Below are 21,294 nucleotides of genomic sequence, written 5' to 3'. Positions count from 1 at the left end.
AATGCACTTGTCTGGTTTCTCCCGGAGAATATTGTATGAAATGATGTCAAAGGCTTTACTAAAGTCTAGGTAGGCAACATCCGGAGCCCTTTCTCCATCCACTAAGCAGGTCAGATGTTTAACACTACATCACTCCTTAACACTGCTGCTTTCCTTGATTCTGTATTTGTAAAATCAGTGGGAATTTTTCTGCTGAGCTCTGTGGTAAAAGGTCAGTTCTGGAAACTACAGCACATTTGCTAAGAAGCAAGTTTTGCTACTGTTCTGCCAAGAAAATTTGTACTTCACAAACATTCTAACTGAAAGACGTGGTGGAGACTGGGATCCTCATTAATCCATCCTTTTACTGATACGGTGTAGGGAAGAATGTGTATGTGCTGAAATCTGGTCGCAGGAGATTACAGGACTTGGCTTAAGTCATGCTCATTCAGTGAAATACCTCACTGTAAAAACATTTCAAAGCCAGTGGCATAACAGACCCACTCACATATGAGAAGAAGTGATGTCTTAAGATGTCTGTAGGGGTACAGTTTCAGCTGTAATACAGGGCTTCCTTGTTTACTGGGTTTCTGAAGACTATGAGGATAAATGGGTTTAAAATATTTTTTAAATTATGTGTACGTGTGACACCATCACAAGCAGATAACAGTGAAAAATCTGTTCTCCTCATAGACTCAACAGCCTTCAGATGGTACTGTAGAAGATGCAAGGGGCTTCTGCCTGTCACTGAATGCTTTGTGCAGGCTAGTCTAGGATTTTCTCTACATGGAAGGTGCATTAAGGCAGTTCAAGACCAACAAAGCATATTTATATGTTTAAAGCTGACCACCTCTGTGTATGATTTTTGCTTGTGTGTTTCTTTCAGAAATTAATTTGAATAGAGTATTTTAAAGCAAGAAACAACAGTGTAAAAGATTTAGGGCTTCCCAGGAATTACTTTTTACCTCAGATTGTGTACACTGCTAAGCAGCTTCCAAGGCAGAGTAAACCAGTGAAGTATTTCTGTGTTTCTTTTACAACCAACTATAGGTCTGGAGACTTTGTAAGAATACAGAGTCCAACTTATTCTTCCTCTCACGTCCCCAAGGTAAAACTGTCTGGGTGAAATGAACATGTTAATTGACTGCAAAATGGACAGTAGCTCTGAACACATGGATAATTAGGCTAATTAATCTCATTCATTAAGAGGCTACTGCTGTATTTTCATTTGTGGTTGTTATGTTTAAATTTTGACATTTTAAACCTCATCTGGTCTGCATTTTTGTTAATTTTTGCTTTTACATCACCACAGAATAAGTTTCATATTGAAAGTTGTGGTAAATTTAATATTGTACATAAATGTTGTACTAAATTTAATTAGCAGATGAACATAAAGGATCATACATGCTTTAATATCCCATGCAGACTGCAACATGTTTTCATCCTAAAATTCAAGACTTATTTTAATACTTGCCAGTATGGAAAACATGGGGAGGATGGAGGGAACAGAAAGTTCTACTTTTGCCTCTAGTGTAAGGTGACTGTCTTCTAAAACATTTCTCATTAGGTTATTTCAAATGGAAGAGGAATCCTATGCATTTCAGAGCTTTATTTTGCATGTCCCTTTATCTCATTCTGGAAAGTACAAAGATACCTTTTGATGAAATGTAGTACCTCTGGGATAGAACCTGGAACAAAGCAGATCAATGCCTGGCAACACAGTGTACGTGTTTTTAAGAAAACAGATGAAAGAAGAAGAAGAAACGAATCTTCCACTGATAGGGCAGCATAGAGCATCTGCAAGAATTACTTGTGTCATGAAATGGAAGCTGATTCACGTGTGCTACACCAACTGAAGGGCCTGTCTTCTTTATGATCTGGTTTCCTTGCTTTTTTCACATGCCCTCTCTTCTTCTGCCAGGCAGTACTCTTTTGCAGGTAGCAGATGGTAACTTCGGTGTCTTTTACAGAAGCTGTAAAGTCTCCATGCATATGTCAAGGACTGTATGATGTGTCTTATGTCAGCTGTATACTACAAAATGGAGAAAATAGGTGTCAGGGAGATGGCTGTAGATGTGGAGGCAGAGTCCATGGGCATGGGCTATAAGGACTGCCTTTACAAGTCTGTTAAAGACAGATGTGGTCTTTCTAAATGGGATGAGACAGGTTTAAACTATTGCTGTGTAACTTAAATTGACATGAATATGCAGCAGTCTTTCTACAAAGAAAGATGCTTAGGATACCTCTTCCTCTGCATTAACATGCAGAAAGAATCAGGTGGGGTTTTAGCACCAAGTAGTATATATCCACGTCTACATTTCTGTACTCTTAGTTGTGAATATTGCCCCCTTTATGTAGGTATGGTCTTATTCAGAGTGCGCTGTCTAAGAGGTGATTGCCCATTTTTCAGATGAACGTGCCTCTGGTATGGTTTAGGAAGGATGAAATGGCAGCATTTATAAAATCTTACCTTTATTTTTTATGAAGACATCAGTATTTTTCAGACATATTTTATCTCAACTCTGAAAGCAATCTATTTATGCGTGCATGTACATGTGCACATTGGAATCTACTTTGCCTGTTTTGTTTCCTGCATGGGCTTATGGAGTTTAAGAACACTTTCATTAGGGAGTTTAAAAACACTTTTATTATGAATTATGGAGTTCCAAACACTGAGGACGGGGAGTGGACATAAAAATGGATTAACTGTCAGAAGGCAATTCAGGAAAGAATCTGTTGTCAGTTCTCATATTTTTGTAAAAGTTAAGAAGTGTAAGTAAGCATTTCCACATTTGCATCTTCCAGATCACTTTTTAAAATTCAAAGTCCTCATTTTTAATGAGCCGGCACAACCAGGTCTTGAAGACTTCATAAACTGCCATAGTTTATTCTCATATACTGTTAAAGTTACAGGGAAAAGGCAGAAGAAAGCAACTGAATTTGTACATGAAGAGGAACATTCTTCTTTTCTGTGAAACTTCAGTATGTATATAAATAGATCCACAATGGCTCAGAGGTTTGACTGCTATGTAAGACTGAAAGACTGATTGTAGAAGACTGCAATTATCTTGAGGTATTCAAAGGTGTAAATTTTACAAGTTTTGAGCTGGCTGCAGGCCCTTTGACCGAGGACCTGTGTCCTCTGTTGTTTGGGAGTTTTTCTATGCTGTTCTTTTTTAAAATCACATTTTTGTCAGGATTCCATCAAACAAATTGTGAGCTAACATTAGCAAAAATGCTTTTTTCATTTTATCTCTCAGAAATCTGTATCTCCCTTCTAGTAGTAAGACACTGCTTTGTAAATTAAAAACTTACTGAAAGGTTCTCATTTTCCTTTGTCACAGGAGCCTCCTTAGAGCATAAGTACCTTGAATATGAGCTAGAACCATAGACTCATTACTGCAACTAAGGCAGAGTTTGTTGTGTTGATCCATGTTGCATTATGATCAGATGTGACCGTAGTCATAAGCCAGTCAGTGTGATCAATCCTGTTGTATCATTTATTTTCAGGGGGATTTTATGGTCATTTTTCTAATTTCTTTGGTATCTCTTAGATAGCAGTACCTATCAGAGAGCAGCAGGCTCAGCTCTGCTTTTGCTTAATGCAAATATGTTTGTGTAGCTGCCTGAATGTCAGAGGTTCTTTTGGCGGGTCTCTTGTTTGTTCATGCAGGTTTTGTTTCCTTACATTTTAAAATTACCTTTATCATTGGTAGCTGATACACACAGTGCTGAAAGGAGGAAAATTATCATCTTCAAATTTAAATATTAATCCCTAAGGCTGTGGCTATGCCTTCATTTTAGTAGGAAGGGACTCTCTTCCTCCATGCCAGGGATTCTGACAGAAACCGTCTGCTCACCTTGCTGCAGCTGCAGAAGAAACACTGCCTCTGCTCTGTGTAGCGAGCTCATAACACAATACAGTGTCAGGCTAAGTGGTGCCTCCAGTCATTTTCTTCTTATATCTGAGTATGTTTCATCCAGTTGTAACTCATTCAGTCCCCATTCTCTTCTTTTTCTCTTGCATACCTCTCAGAAGCACAAAAAGGCATGCCACCATTTCAGTCCATCAAGCGGGTCACCCCACAAATGCCCAGTGGCTGACAGAGCATTACTGTTGTATTGCAGTGCTCTTCAGCTCCTGAGAACAGGCTTTGGGATATATTGCTCTTGCATGGTAAGTTGAGACACAGGACATCACTTTAAAGGGAAAGCATTTGGTTTAATTTATATAGTGCTTATGTAAAAAAAGTTAAAGCCTAAGCAGATTTCAACAATTTCTAAATGTGCTGCTATCAAACTGGAAGTGTTGGATGGGTTTGGCTTGCTCTGTATGTAGTTAATAAGCTATCAACACTGCCAACAGCATAAGAAAATAGTTTGGACTGGCACTTCGCTGTGCTGTGTAGACTGCCTTTTAGATGAAGTAGCAGTAGGAAAACCAGAAATAAAACGTATGTCAGTATTAGCAACAGCTTACAGACAGGTTTTTCCTCACAAACTTATTTTAATGTCTTCTCTTAGACAGATAACAATTAATTCAGTGACAGTTTCCAGCAAACACTTTTTCAAATGTAGCAAGAGCAACTTCACAATAGCACAGTTTGTACAGCTGCTAAATTGATGAATCATATTTAAGCCATGTTTTGTTCTCTTATCCTCTAGCAGCTTCTGAATGTTCCTTGCATTCTCACATTTCCAGATGTTAAAGACTAGGCTGACTCTCACCCTGCAGAAGGCATGTAGACTAATATATATTAGGTAGAGGTGTAAACTACATCCTAAATGGAATTTAGTTGCTGTAAATTTCTCCTGCTGTTATTTTGCCTGTTCTTTTGGGTTTTTTGTTGGTTTTGGGGTTTTTTTGGCCAGATTATGCCCTATTTATTTCTGCTAGACTTTAATTAATTCCTGTATTGAGAGAAAAATTACAACACCCCCAAAGCTCTAATGCTCTGTAAAAATGAGCAATTGATCTGCCTAACAAAATCACGTGTAGTAGAGTCTGCTTTACCAATCAATATTGTTGCATCACTGCTTGCATAATGCTGATCAAATATTTGGGCTCTTTATTGTGGAGATCTTAGCAAGCTGTAGATTGTGCCCTAGCACTCTTTACCTGCTATGACTGTTTTTCACTGCTGTGAAATACTCCAGTGTTTTTCAAAGTTGATGTCTAGTACATATAAGTCAGCTGGATCAGTAGCCAAGACTAAACATTCTTCTTGAGGAGTGAGCATGAGCTCAGCCTCCCAGCTGGCATCTTAAGCCACTGCTGCAGGAAACACAGTTTTGTGCTGAAATGGAGTAGGTGAGGACAAGTGGTCTGGTGACATAGTTTCAGAAACCATGGGATGGTTCCTGTCACCTGTGCCTGGGTTGCATCTGCTACATGGTAAGGTAGGCATGTGCCAAGTGGAGCAGTGGGATGGAGATCATAGTTTCTGCTGAATTTAGAAGCCACATGGATGAAGCAAACATGTTAATGTGTGTAGTTGAGCTAAGATGGATCATGATCCATAAATATGCTCCAGATTAGGATGCTAGCTGGATGGATACCTGGGCTGTGTTCTCTTTGTCTCTTTTTCCACTCCATATATTGTCATATTGTACACATGCAACTCATCTGCCTTAAAGTACAGCAACAAAATTCAAAGCTGCAATTCTACCTACCTAGAGGAAGCAGCTGCCTTTGAAAGCCTCATAAAAATTGCTTTGGAGACATGAGAGAGGTATGGAAGTTTGAATGAATATGTCATTTTATGGTGTACACTCTTTCAAATACATACCCGATAGTTATTCATGATAATAGCATGATAGGTCAGGAGCTGGCAACTGGTAGCATTCCAGATGAGAAAGCTGGTGCTGTGCACCTTTCTAGGAAAGAAACCTGAGAAATCCAGAAATTTTTAGTGGTTTTGGATTAGTTTTGCCACTCTCAGAATTTTCTTATCACCACACAGCTGAATGAGCTGCTTACATTAAAGGAACAGGCAGCTACCAAATTTTTTTGGCACTCAGAAATACTGCACAGATGTCTTCTTTCTCTGTGGCACTGCAGTATAGGGCAGGGCTCCCACTACTGCTGTGTGGTGAACTTGTAAGAAATGTGGGTCTGAATCCAGATCCCTTTGCACAGAAGTAAATCTTGTGGGCATTTTATTATCCACAGGTTCACTATAGAGACTGATCAAATCATGGTACTGTTGTCATCAGAAGTAGAGATACCATACAGGAATAGATTCTCTGCTCCTTTTCTGTACCGCAAAAAACCAGAGATCGGCATGTCTTCCAGCCAGCCCAGCCACCTTTTTAATACCAACTTCTTTTTCTCGTACTGGTGTCCTGCTGGGGACAGAGAGTGTTGAAAAAAAGCACACAGTGTTCTGACTGTCTTCAGCTCTCTGTCAGCTTTTGAGCTTCTGCCAGCTTCTCTTTGTCAGCTCCCAAGGCCACTCTAAACTTCAGAGGTGCTGGAGTTGTGACCAGCTTTCTGGCTGAACTTAAACTTTGCAGAGAGCCAGCCTCCTGTAGTGTGTGTTTGGTAAACAGGAGAGACTTCAATAATAAGTTTAAATGCATGAAATTAATTCTGTTATCATGGATACATTGCCATGTCTCAGCTATCAGCCCACTTCTGTGACTGGCATGCATAACATTTATTTCAATTTTTGTCGGCCGGAGGGTAATGCCTTCCTCATCTGTCACAGTGGGTGCCTCTAGACAGGGACTTCCCTTACAGAGATGCAGCACAGGGCAGTACTACACCAGTGCTTCTTCAGCAGTGCCTTCCCTGCCCTCACCCAGCTTTATTTCACTCACCAGAGGACAGCCTCCGGTGTAATGCATCAGCATAGCAGCAGAGACTCTGCAGTAACTCTTGTCAGTGCAGAAGCCTGCGGCATACTTTCATATTGTGCGCTAGTGCTGAATGTGAATGACTTCCCCTGTATTGCTGGAGTTGCAGAAATTCTGCAGTATGGGCCTTGGTAGTAGTTACAAAGCAAAAGGCTAGATCAAACTGAAGAACAGATTGTTCCAGCCACCCTCTTCCCTCCCCTTTGACAACTCTAGCTGAAGATAAAAAAAAGGGATTGAATCTAAGTGCAAAGAGTACGAACATGGTTCACAAGGTTCACAGGTTCACAATGCATATTTCTTACCACGTAACGATGCTGAGGTTGGGATCCTGACCTTTATGTATCCTTCTTGAGGAGAAATCGTTCCACTGAGATATTTTACTTTTGCTCCACACTGGCATTACTGGAGAGCTTATCCCACAGAGAGTTTCATTCATGGTTGACAGGCTTTAGCAATGGCTTGTCTTTCACACTGACAGTTCCTGTGTCTTATATATGTCACATCTATAGCCAGTTTCCCTGGCTTTGTGACCTGCCTTCAGACTGTTAGTGGAACTAATAAACAGGGCTGTGGGCCCTACTACTAGCAGCTGTGAGGACTAGCAAGGCCAAGCTATTGTATAAATATAAAGGGTATTTAGAAGATGCTTTGTGAGAGAAGAAGGCAAGCCTTTTAGAGTCCAGTCATAGCCTTCCCTGCTTGAGTTTCCAAAATTCAGTTTACTTCCTGGTCTTTGAATAGTGGACTTTATTGTTCACACTCTGAATCCAACAGCAGAGTCAAGGGAACTTTTAAGGGTGAATAAAGCTAGCCAGCCTGTGGCTAGTTTGGTGTTGTGGTGGAACAGGCAAGCAAACAAAGATTTCTAGCTGGAAGAAAGTGATTTCAGTGTCATTAGGGGACAGACTATATTATTCCCTGATTAAATATATCTACTGAGTGACAGAAGGGAAAAAGAAAAGATGATCTCAGGCATGTCTGGCAGATGCGTACCTAAAATACATCACGAACATTTCTGTTAGATATGCTGCTGATGGCAAGCAGTACCAGGTGCAAATTAATGCTAACCATTTTCCCATGTGCTTTGCAAATGCATTTCTTCCTTTTGCCAAGGAGAAAGCAAAGCCTCAATGACATGATCAAAGTCTCAATGAAAACAGGAGATAAAAATTAAGTTCTCTGGAGATTCTTAGATCTCTAGGTTTTTTTACTTGAAATATCACACTGTCTTCATGACCCATTACAGCTTCTGTGACAGGAGCGGTATCACTGTGCTCCTTACAGAGCAGCAGTTCTGTAAGGCAAGGATCTTCTGCTGCTGAGCTCCAGCTGGCATGGTGGCCTGCCATTGTGGCTGTACAGCTGAAGAAGAGGAATTTACTAATGAAATGGACTTTGCTGTAACTTAAATGTATGTAAAATTTTCATTTTACTAGTGAAGTGGCTTTTTTGTATTCTCATGTATTCTGTTGACAGTCTCTATTTTTCACAAATTGCTTACATATTTAAAAGAAAAATACAATAAAATTAAAATAATTTTAAATGCAGCATTGATTGTGATAAGCTTTCCTTGTGAAATCTGTTGTATTTAATGGAAGTGTGGGGTTTGCTCACTTTCACTAACAAATAACAACAGTGTGAATGTAAGGCTTATCGCACACTTCTAGCTCTTGTGAGATTATCACAATTGTTGAGTTTTCTGAAGTTTTCCAAAATTAATGATACTGGATCATTTGGCTTGTAAATGAGGACTAGCCTCATCTAGATGGTTATTCTGGAAAAATTGAGCAAGATCACTCTACATCAGCTAAAATCCTTTTCAGTACATGATAAGGTGCTGTGAATCAACACTGATATTTTCTTCAGCCTCTTAATGTTTCTGAGATAAGGTGTCTCCATATTAATCTGGAAAACTCCTTCTTTTATTCTATATTTTGTTGCCAATTGAAAAAGAAGAACTCTTAAAATGCAGCTAATTTACACATGCTTTTGTGGTGGGTTTTTCTTATAGTTTCTATTCTAATTTATCTGAATAAGCAGAAAAGCTCCTCTCTTGCTGACTGTTATTGCTGAGAATGTGGTTTGCCACAAGATGTTTCCTAAGCTACAGAGAGCTAGGGTCATGATCATAAATCTAAATTGCAGATGTCACATGTTTTCCATGGTAATAAATTCTGATACCATAAATGCCAAACAATGCAGGATCATCCAGACGAAAAAATTAGCCTTCAAGTGGCAGTTTTTTCTTACTCTAGTGTGTGAAGTGATAGAATAAAAAAAAGTTTTGGTTAGAGACTGTGAGGTTTTTTTAAATAAAAATGTTCCTTTTCAAATATTTTCTTCTGAAAAGCCTGCAATGTTGGCAAATCTTTACCATATATACACAGACTTCTTCCCATTAAAATACTTTCTTTTGAAAGTCAGCTATATCTTCCTTGTGTTTGAAAAGCTCAGAAAGCATCACAGAATTTTAGAGCCTTTCTGAAAATCCTTAACAAACCTTAAGATAATGCTGTCACTGTGCTTCCTTATTGTGACAAAAAAAACTCAAAATGGCAAAAATGGCATGGAAGAACTTTAGAAACCTGTGGAAGAAATACTGAGCAATCAGGAATGAGAAATCAAGAGGGTGACTTGAATTTAATGAGCATGAACAACAGAAAGCATTATTTTTCTCCATTCTGAATATGTAACTTCATTCATTACTCCTTCCCATAGCTTTCATATTAATAAAAATGTTCCTTCTACCACCCTGCCCACTGTGTGACAATTTGATAGGACTATGCTGTCAACAGCCTTCCTTTGAGGAATAGAAGGTATGTAGCATGGATACGTATTTGGATGCAATAAGGAGACTGTTACTTTTTGGACTTACTGTGGTATCACCGCCTTGCAAACAGGGCATTCATTTTGCATCATAGGAAAAGGCAGTGTATTGTGCTGGTAATCTATTAAAAGCTGTTTTTCTACTCCTGTATAGAAACAAAGCTGCTATCTATACATGCTGCCAAATTAGTATGTTATTAAAATCATCAAGCTGCAAACTCAGGTGGCAACTAGTGTATTTTAATGCTGATCTTACTGCATTTTCAAATTTGGGTAGTGTCATATCATACTCTGCAGGGGTTTCTGATCACAGTTGTTTGACCTGTGAATTGTTCAGAACTCTGGTACAATGCAGTGTTCTGGAATAGATGTTTAATGCGTTTGATTTGTATTAATATCTTGTGAGTTGTGAGAGATGACAGCATCAGAGTCACATCTTTAGAGGACTGCGGTATGAGGCATTGTGTAAGCAAGTGATCATCAGTGTATTCTCTAAAAGGTAACTGGAATTTTCAAGATATTCATAGTGACTGCACAAGAATTCTTTTGTCCTTTGACATGCTGCATCATAACACGGCAACACACCAACAAAAAAAAAAGGGTTATTTGCACAAATATATGAAAAATGGTATAAATGGCTTACAAGTTTTGTTTTTCACATGAAATCCATCTACCAAACCTCATTCCTCTTACTATGGCTTATGTTCCAGCTCCTGTGAACATTTACCAAAATCTGTGTTTTTAATATTAACTGCTGGGGAAAAGAAAAAAAAATGTTTTTTTCCTCTAACTGTAGGAAACAGGCCAAATTTTTTTGTTCCTGATGAAACCATGCTGACCAGCAGATGTCAAATTCATGTTCTGCCCGGGTGGGAATAGGATCTTTATAAAACTGGGATTTGCTCTAAGGAACTCTATAGCACTGTTTTTCAGTGAAATAAGGTATGAAGATCCCAACAGTAAAACATGACATTTGTAGGGGTAGAAGAAGTCTGTATATTCTTGATTCATAAAAATATTTTCAGAATACCCACTCCTTCCTTAAAAAGATTAATTTTAAATCTGTTGTAAAGCGAGAACCAAAATGTTGAAACCTTGAAATGATGTAGCAAGGGAGACTTAGTTTCTGGGTAGCTGTAGCTGTTAGCAGACAATGTTCCTGAGAGCTTCTGAAATTTTTGGCACAAGAGCACATCCTGAGCTGATGGAAGCTGGCATGGTTTCATGACCTATAATAATCAAATCTGACTATCTTAGGTATTGATGGAGTGGTAGCCTTAGTGAAATGCTTTAACAGTTGATTTGGAGGATGAATATAAACAGACTGAAAAATATGTCTAAATTTAGTCAATACTACTAGAATGGCATAGATGCAGGCCCTATTGCAAATGTCTTTTTCAGGCCCAAAGGTTCCACCTGATCTCTTTTGATTATGGCCTTGAAAAGGTGGTGATACCCTCTGTGCTGGTATGGCCAAACTTAGAAATATATCCTCTGAGAGAAGCAGGCCACAAACCACCGCTCCCCCACCAGGTTTGGGAAAAATCGAATTTTCCTCAAAAGAAAGTGAAAGAGATAAAAACTATTTGTTTAACAAACACACAGGAAAAAAAAAATAATGCTAAATAATATAATCTCTCGCTGTGGAGAGAAAAACCTGGGAAAATTTCAGAGTCCTTCCATAGTCTCTCTCTCTCCCCCTCCTTGGAGCTGGGACGGGGTGGTGGGCCCCCCTCCAGGGCCAAGGCCTCGGTGGAAATTCCTCCTGATGTATTGTGATGTTGAAACAGTCCAGCAGAGAAAAAGGGAAAAAAAATGAAGTCCCAGGAAAACAGAAGTTCAATTTTTGTTGAAAAGGAGCTGAAAAACTGGCCAAAAGCTGGCTGGAAAACAAGCAGGCTGCTTCCCCCCTCCAACTCTGCAGAAGCAGACAGGTTTTATCTTTGTGTCTTTGGAACATGAAAACAAACTGCTCTGAAAAAGTACACTTTTCTCTCTCCCCTCTCAGGCTCAGTTTAAAGGCATAGAAAGGCATATATACTAATTTCTGGGCATAGTGCAGCAATAGGGAATACAACATCAAGTCACCCCAAGACACCCTCTTTCGAGCAGATCATACCCTTCTGCCCCAAGGGGCAAGAACAGTTGAGGGTTTAACATTTTATCCTTGAATTTGAATTCTTAACTTGAGTTCTCCTCTCTGACTGCTTGAGTGACGGTTGTCTTCAAGGAAAAAAAAAAATCAAAACCAAACGGTATTTCAATTTTTAAGTGGGATTTTGGTTCAGCTGTTTGTTTCCTGAGGTCTGTCAGTGTTTCTCCAAACCAGAGGTTTGTCTGGCTAATGGAGGTGAACACAGTTCCTTGAGGGCCTGTGATGTAACTACCCCGAGAGAAGAGACTCCCAGCCCCAGAGGGGCTGAAGGCTTAACAGTTCATCCCTCTTTCCTTTGGCTCACTCTTGTTTGTAACAGTACTTGACACAGAGCTTTACAAATTAATTTTCTGCTTAGTACATAGTTTTTTTAGCCACCTTAAATGAATGACTCTTGATGGTAATTGTGAGCCTAATATTGACAAGGTGACCAAAAACTGAAAGCAAGTTTAGAAGAGACGGATGACCTGTCTTTTTGACTTCGCAGTAACCACTCCAGCAATCTGTAGGGTTGTGCTTTTAAGAGTGTCACACATTCCTCAGCTAGAGTAGTGATGAATATGAAAGAAAGGAGCAATCGCTACCGTTTATAGATGTGAATTAGGATGTTTAGGGTATCTGTGGGGATAATAAGCCATGTCTTTGCAAATCCTCATCAACTATGAAAATATTTCAAAATGATGAAATGTAGAGCTACAGCCAAAAAGGGCTGGGAGTTAAATTACCTTTGTATCCTTAGAGTTGAACTACAAGTATTAAAATTTATCTTAAATATTTAAGTGCTAGCATATTAGCGTACTGTTATTTTCAGAGATCTGAAATCTTTATGGTAGGAAGCTCCTGTGTCGATTTAGCTGTATTATCTGTGGAAGAATATCCATTTGCAGAAGATTCATTCATGAAACTAAAAATGAATACAAACTTTTAGGACACTGAAACTATCCCTTGTCCACTACTCCTAGCAGTACTGTGTTTGAATATTTTGTGGCACTTCACTCATCTCTGTAAGGCACAATTTAGTAATACAGACCACAAAAATTCATTTGTGTTCAAGTTATTGATAAGAGGGTGTCTATACGGTTTTGCATATCTCTTTTGCACAGGAAAGAAGGGAGAAATACAGTTCCTTGGTTTTTCCATAGTATTGTTGTTTCATTAATGCACAATTTTGGCTACTAATTTGTGAGAAAACAAACAGAGCTGATAGCTATTTCCTATTGCATAGATAATTACAGCCTGCATTAGTAAGTGCTTGGCCATGATGCACTTGCAGTTTTGTTGTAGTGAACTGGAGTGAAATTAAAATTATTCAGATGTCTGGATTTTACTAATTGCATGTGAGTGACTGGTGGTATTCCTCCTCTTTATACTAAAAAATACTATGGAAGACTTATCACAGTGGTTAAAACCAAGAGGGGGAAAGTGCAGTTTTTCTTTTCTTTCTTCTTGTTTATTGCTGGAGTCACTTCACTGAAATCAGTAGTTAATAACTCATATGTCTGATTAATTTCTTATGACAAGTTCCACCATCCCAGTGAAAGATTAGTATATTCACTGGATCATGTGCACCTGACTTAGTTGAAGGATTATACCACTAAAGTACTTTGTGACTGACAATGTAATTGCTAAAATCCATTTTGAATGTTGCTGCATAGCAGTTTCCTTTCAAGTCTGTTATTGTCAATATTACTGACTGTAAAGGGAAACATAGTTCAATGTATTACATTGTATCAGGGAAATGAAACAGTAGCACAATATAATTTTCCAACTAGTTTTCAAACTGAATATTTTATAAAAAACCCATAGTATTCGCTAAAGTCATACTACCAGAGTTGCCTTTCTTTCTTTCTAGATAAGTGAGTTGGGTATTTTATATATCATTTACGTAACACTTAAGATCTTTCATGGTGTGAATATAGGGGTTTTTTTAATCAATCTCTCTATCTTCCTCTCTGTCTATCAAGTTTATATATAAACTTTTGATTTTTACTACTTCGGGTTGAGTCAGTATCTGAGAGTTCTCAGGCATGGGTGCCTCTTGCGTTCTGGATGGCTAGAGCCTGGCCTTGGGAGCTTCTTATTGCTCTGTGCTTAGGTATGGTTTCTATCCTTGGTCAAAGATTGGGTCTCTGAGGCTTGAGCAGTAATATTTTATTTCTGAGTGTTTAACTTCAGAGTGTGTTTGAAACAAGTTTTTCAGAAGGAATAAGTGTGATGGTTGTACTGACTTAACAGGAAAGAAATCCTAGCATTTCTACAAGGAAATGTCGTAGCTAGATTTTTCAGTTGTTGCTGAATCTGTTTATTGTTCTTATTTTAATTGCAGAAAGTGAGTGAAAAAGTAGGAGGTGCAGAAGGAACCAAGCTAGATGATGATTTCAAAGAAATGGAAAGGGTAAGTCTAAATACAGATGCATATATTCATTATTACCAAGCATTTTTTTCTTTCTAGGACAGGAATTTCAAAGGTTTTGTCCCTGAGTCACTCAGATAATTTTGAAATACTCAGCTTTTATTCAGAGTTTTCCAGTTTCTATTTCTTTTTGTTTTCTGACCAAGGGATATGTAATGTATGGCACTCTATAATGCAAATATTTCATTCAGAGATTGAGGCTTAAGTCAGCTACAAATTAGCTGTTTTTAAACCCTTGCAGAGGACCTCTGAAAACTGAGTCTGTTTACAAGACGGCTATTTCAGTGGCAAGGGTGCTTGTAATTCTCAGCTCCTGGATTATCAAGGCACTGGGCATGACAGTGGCACTGGGATATTCATTCACAGGTTCAGAGGTCCTGTTAGGCAGTCTCCACTGGCCAAATGCTTCAGGTAGATGGGGCTAACCCTCCCAACAGGCTGCTTGGTGAGGCTGGCAGTGACAGCGCTGAGTATCTTAGTGGAGAGGAAAAAAAAAGAAAAAAAAGCCACACCTGTGTGTGGCAGTGATAGTATTTCACCTGAAAGGATCAATAGGGGCAGGGTTTTTTCAGGCTTCAACTTTGAAAAGTACTGTCAAATCTTGTAATAAAAACTTGTGCTATGAGATTTGTAAGGTGTGTATCTGATATATAACTCTGATTAAGAGAAGAAGAAGCTGTTTATCTGTACCTTTGTATAATGAGGTGGGGAAAAAATCTTGGATGGAAAATAAAGGACATATCCTTTGTGCTTCTTACAGAGAAAGTACAGAGTTGGGTTCTCCCCTTCCTCTCAGCTTCTGTTTGAATGGGTTGCAAGTATAGGCATTCCCACTGGAAGATGTTAACAAAGATACAGAAAACTAGTGTAAAGTTTAGAGTGGAAAACAGGACATCACAACAGCCAGGTGTGAGTCCCACATCGTGCTTGGCATGGGTTGGCAGCTCAAGAGATAGGAGCACTGAGAGTTGAGAAAGAAGTGGTGTAAACTTATCAGTTGCCTCCACACTCCCCACCTGGCCCTGTGCCCACTGCTTTTCTGCAGGCAATGGACATAATCCTTCTGCATGTCCCTGGCCTTCTGTTCCCTCGCTCCCACTATCCTCTGCAGCCTCCTAACCATTTCTGCATTCCCTGCCAGGCAGTTCAGCAACTTATTCACCCAAGTCTGGCAGACCTCTCCTGCTTCTCTGTGTAAAGGATAGAGCAAGACCCGGCAGATGGCAGTGACAACAGGAAACAGGAAAGACATCATGACAGCCTGATGCAACCAACCTATCTCAGGTGTTCTTTTTTAAAATAGGAACTTGCCAATATGGTAAAGGAGTTCACTCTGTAGGACACAAGCTACCCTGAAGAGAAATGCAATGTGTCCTCATAAATACAGAGTACAGGACATTACAGGGATCCCCAATCTGCCAAAGCAGCATTTTTTCTTTGAGACCTGATTCTGAGAGTGAGAATAGTTGCATACTTTGCAACATTCGTCTAGGAAGTGGATAGGAACTGCTTTCTGAGAAAGGAAGACTTCTTAATACAGAAGAAAGTAGAAGAAAGTAATGCTATTCAGTTCTAAGTATTTTAAAATCCTAAATATAGGAATCAGCCAGGGGGAAATGGTCAGTGCATTCATGCTGATAGGTTTCTTGAAACTGGAAACTGAGTGATATTTAGTCTTCCTTACCCCAATTTTACCAGACCTTGCTCTGGAAGAGGTAAACAGCCCATTTTATTGTTAGTGGTTGATTTTGAGTGACTTCTACTTCCTTTCTGGCAGTTATTAGGGGATCAAAGATAGCCAGCTATCCAAAAAGTTGACAGCGACTGTTCTATCAAAAAGTTTATACCCAGGGTTATATAAAGAATTAGCACTGTGCAGTGATCAAATGTATCAATAATGCTGTACAATGTATCAAATTCCTAATACATCCTGAGGTACTCTGTATTGATGGCCTTACTTTAGAATGGATCTGCTATAAACTGAAATGGTGGACTCACGCTTTAGTAGTTTTCCAGGTGTTATCACCATTCTGGTACCAGGGCTGTTCTGAAGTACATAAAAATAAAATTGTAAGAAGAGTTAAAAGAATTTATAAGAACAAAATGAGAGAAAAACTTCTTCCTTTTGTCTAACTTTCATGTTTCTTTTTGTTTAACCCTCTGTCTTTCAGAAAGTGGATGTTACCAGCAGGGCAGTTATGGAAATAATGGCAAAGACAATAGAGTATCTTCAGCCAAATCCAGGTAACCTAATTTCACAATTTTACAATTTTGCAGCACTTTTTGAAAACACTCTTTCTTACCAGTATAAAGTCTGACAGATCTCATCCTCACTGGTGCAATTAAGGCTGACACAAAATTGGTGAAGTTACCGTGAAGTAAGCAACAGAGATGAGTACAGGCCTCTATGTTAGGCTGTCATGGTGAATGGAGACTGGATTTGGAAGGCTTGTTTTCCTTTTGAGTCTTCTTACTTTGGGTAAGTGGGCAGCACATGCCCACCAACCAGGTGCATTTACTTGTAGGAGCCTGTGTGTCAGCAATGTGAGCCTGGGGGCCTCCCCTGAAGCTGGCGACAGCCGTGGACTGCCCAGGGCAGCAGGGCAGTGCCTGCAGCCAGCGCCCGTCCCACAGCTCCAGCCAGGAGTGGGAGCCACTGGGGCAGCCCTGACATCAGGCACCACCCTGGGCATGGGGCAGCTGAGGCCCTGCAGTCAGCCCACACGTGGGGACCAGGAGAGGCACGGTAGGAGTGTCTGCAGAAGACAGCTCTTTCTTTTACCTTCCCAGTCATTCGCCATGTGAAGGAAAAGGACCAGGCAGTCCTTGCAGACCATGGTAAAAAAGGCAAAGTTCCAAAGCAATTTCCTTCATGGCACAAGAAGAGATACCTCTTCTCCTTTTCCTCTGGACCTCTGGCAATTTCCCATCCTTATTACAGAAAAGGGATGGTGCAAAAGAGCTTTTGATGTCATACCGGAGAAAAGGACAGAAAACCAAGTGTTATCAGACATGTCTAAACTGAACCCTCAAAATAGAAACCAATGAGTCTTTTCCATGGGGAGATGGAACAACATGTTCAATTGGGGTCATGGAGAATTACATGTTCCTCTTTTGCCAAAGGTTTCTTGCAAGGAGGGGTGATCTGGACCTGTAATAAACAAGTAAACCATTACATTGAATAATACGGAGACTTCTGTAGTGATCTAGGAACATAAGTGTTTTGATACTAGCGTAAGTCAGTGCCAGCATCACTAATAAGGTCAATGGAGTTAGCTGGTGATAAATCACAAAATCACAGAATATGCGGAATTGGAAGAGACCCTCAAGGATTATTGACTCCTGGCCCTGTGCAGCACCATCCTCAAGAGACACACCATGTGCCTGAGAGTGTTGTACAAACACTTCTTGAACTCTGTCAGGCTGGTGCTGTGACCACTTCCCTGAAGATAAAATCAGGCCCTCTGTCTACCATAAGTATCTTAGAGTTTCATGGAACTACAAAGAAAATTCACTCATTCGCACTGAGAAATTTTATTCTTAATAGCTAAAATAAATTTGAACTGCTGTGAAATATTTCAGCTCCAGTGTGGTATGCTGAAGGACTGTTGCTGCGACAGATTAATTAGAGATATTTTTATGTTAGACCACAGAAGAGAAGATAATTTTGATGATGCTTGAAAAAACTAAAAAGGAGAAGTAGTATTTACAAGTTCAAGAACAGCTAGAGAGAAAATAATGATGACTAGAACAGTTTCTATGTCAGCAGATGAAAGTCTCTGTATGATTTGAGTCTACAGCTTCATTGCTCATCATAAGAAAATACTCTGCAGGAAAAGCAACAGGATTGGCAAACATTATGGGGATAGTGATAAAATTGTTAACTGCTGTCAAACCGCTGTTAAGCAACACTGTGTAGACTGAGTTCAGTTCTTCTCTGACTGCCTTCCTGACACAGCTGAGTGGTTATGATTGCTGTGAATCATGAAACAGGCTCACAGCAAAAGCAGAGAGCAAAATTTCTGCAAGTAGCTAAGGGTGTGATTTCAGGCAGGTGCAAATTTGGAATGCTGCCTGAAAGAACAGTTTCCATAGTCTAGCTACATATCCCTTCATCTGCCTGTGGCACGTGCAAGTAGAATCAAAAATTAAAAATCATAATAGGCAGGAGGAAGATTTACTTTCATGCCTATATAATGAGATCATGTTACTCATTCTACAAGTAAGAGGAAAGGAAGACTAAATCTTTTCAGTATTCATCTGATCTTAGATTGTTTTATGTCAGTTGCAAAATGGCTCCCTAGAGTGAGAAGAATTGTAATTTATTTTTTCAATAAAATAAAAATTTTTCTCCTTTAAAATTCTCCCTACAACTATATTACCTTTTACATGGGTAACCAAAAATACCAGTATTCAGTATTTCCCATTTTCTTTCTCACTTTCATAAAAATTAGGAATATTACATTGGGAAAACGGAGGGAATTTAATTAAAAAAAACCAAACCAAAACAAGCCATGAACAGGAAAGAAACCATTTAACAGCAGTATTTTAAAGATTAGAAGTTTACCTGGTTTTGGTAGGAAGAAGAGGAGTTGGGATGTAGCACACATTCCTTGATATGTAAGATGTGCCTGGAAAACACTTGGATAACATAATACTGTGAAACTACAGATCACTTGGGTCTGTGGTGTTTTGAAACATCAGTAAAAGAAGTATGCCTCATTGTCTAACTTTTGCTTTCTACTCTTACCTTGCTGTCCAAAATATAGCCACTTCATTTTTTATATTCCCTCTTACACTTCTTTCTTTAATTTCTGAAAATACTCTCATTTGTTCCTGATTTAATTCAGCTTGCTGCCTCCATTCCTCTGACTAATCTTGATTGTGCCTTAGTTTCTTTTGTGTTTCTGTATTTTCTTATTCCCACCATCATTTCAATGACATTTAACTTTGTTAAAATGCAGTTTCTTATACTGAACTGACTGTTGTTTTTTAGTGGGTAGAAACAGAAGGCATCAAGAAATTCAGATGTTGACAAGCATAATCTGATGGCACTGAAGGGTAATGGGAAAACTAACAAAAACATAATCATGTTAAAAATGTTAAAAATATGTTGTGCTTTCATAGCTGCTTCTCAGGCAAAATAAGTACTGTGAGACTTGCCTGATTTTCCTGTGTCTGTTTCCATCTCTGTCTCTGTGTGAACAGATACATAAGCTGCAAAGTCAAACATACTCAACAACAAGAATTCTCTCTTGATATGCACTTTTTACAATAAATATATGAAAAACATTTGTTGACTCCAGTCTGCTAATACTATGTTTTGCTGCAATAACGTGTGCAAGGTTGGATTTTGACCAATGAAATCAGCGCACAACAGTGTGAACTACTAATGTTTTGTAAACAGAAATACTAACTTTTAAGAGCACCTTATAAAGTCAAGCATTTGCAAGGGGGAAGGTAGAGATATTCATAGCTGTCCTTCAGTAGCACAAACAATAATGTAGTTAAGAAACATGCTCTGAGTCCACATTGCTGACAACACGAATTAGCTGGCAAAATTTGAAGCCAAACAGCATTAATTAATTCACTCTCTTCAGGCCATTCACATGCTGTTGCAAAAATTCACTAAAGTACATCAGCAAACAAATTAATTCTTTTATGTTTGCTGTCTTTGTTTTCATCAATTATGGTACTTGTGTCCTTTCTTTTGATCTTCAGTTGTGTGTCTGAAGTAAAATGCAAGCCAAAGTACAATTGAAAATCTTATTGAAGTAGGAGTTTCCCTAAATCCCCATAAAAAGCAAAAAGTGTTGCAAAGGTTGCTGCACATCATGTTTGGGGACATAGGCTGCCTTTAATATTCTACAACAGAAAAACTTTCAGACATTTAAAAAATGGGGGATACCACAGTTTGATCTTGAGTGTACCTAGTCTGAACTTTCCCTTGAGGGGAAGGCTGGCTCAATCTGGCATCCATCTGGTACCTAGGGATTTTAAGATAAAGAAGAATTTGGAATATGTTAAAGATTTTCTTCTCTGTCACGTGTCAAACATGCTATCTTGGGAGTGTTCCTGGGCTTACTTCTGTCCAAGTCATTTCAAGGGAAGCTTTGACTTAGAAGTTCAGGACAGAGACTCCTCTCTAGTCTGCCAACAAAATAAAAATGGTAATGACCAACAACATTTCATTCCTTTGCTCTAAGAAGAACTAATGAAAAACAGGGCTTAGTCCTAAACCTATGTAGGTTTAAAGTACATTTTAAGTCACTCACATAAAGGTAAACACAAGAATGCATTTATGCCTGTGTAGGCAAACAATAGCATGTCTGTAACATCTGTCACTTGCCTTCTTCAGCTTCCAGAGCTAAACTCAGCATGATCAACACTATGTCAAAAATTCGAGGCCAGGAAAAGGGACCAGGCTACCCTCAAGCAGAAGCCTTGCTGGCAGATGCGATGCTGAAATTTGGCCGAGAACTTGGTGAAGAATGCAACTTTGGTAATTTGTTTACTTCCTTTTCCATTATAATGTAATAAAAATGGTAGTAAAATTTCATATAGCTTTCACTATTAAAGGGCTGCACTCTTATAGAGGAAGAACTTCTGCAAGAAGCATTAGAGTTCTGCTTCATCAGACTTTAAGTTTGGTCTAGGCCTGTTTTGAGTATCTTTTGAAGATTTGGACTAGAGAATTTTTCCTCATAAATGAAAGTCAAATTGTTTCCATTTGTACCAATAACCAGATAGGCTTTAGCTCTCTATCATAAATTGTGATACTGTGACTGTGTTGGGATGAAATACATCCATGTACAGAAACTGTGTTGTTGTCTATGCATATACAGACCAAAGCCTCTTTGCCCTCAGAATCCTTAAACTGTTATCGTCTTCATTGCAATCAAGGAATAAAAGCCAAGAGATTTTTAATAGGCTTTGGCCTTTTTTTCTGACCAAATTCCACACTTTAAGGCAATGTGAGCACTCCTGTCTTATCTGTTAATTGCTCCTCCCTCCAAGCCCAAATGAGTTTACAGCTGAGTTACAAATGTTAAACTGACTC

General features: G+C 39.0%; 1 protein-coding gene across 1 annotated transcript in view; it reads left to right on the top strand.

Annotated features, from left to right (window-relative positions):
* The window catches only part of SH3GL2 (SH3 domain containing GRB2 like 2, endophilin A1), a 92,598-nt gene that overhangs the window by 59,946 nt on the left and 11,358 nt on the right, over window positions 1–21,294 (top strand). The window contains exons 2-4 of the mRNA XM_039567704.1: window positions 14,148–14,216; window positions 16,406–16,478; window positions 20,593–20,736. Coding sequence (XP_039423638.1) covers window positions 14,148–14,216; window positions 16,406–16,478; window positions 20,593–20,736 — 286 coding nt within the window. The remainder of the gene's footprint in view (window positions 1–14,147; window positions 14,217–16,405; window positions 16,479–20,592; window positions 20,737–21,294) is intronic.

The sequence above is a fragment of the Corvus cornix genome, chromosome Z (assembly GCF_000738735.6).
Source record: "Corvus cornix cornix isolate S_Up_H32 chromosome Z, ASM73873v5, whole genome shotgun sequence".
In the NCBI taxonomy this organism is placed as follows: domain Eukaryota; kingdom Metazoa; phylum Chordata; class Aves; order Passeriformes; family Corvidae; genus Corvus; species Corvus cornix.
This window is presented reverse-complemented; position numbering and strand designations above follow the sequence as displayed.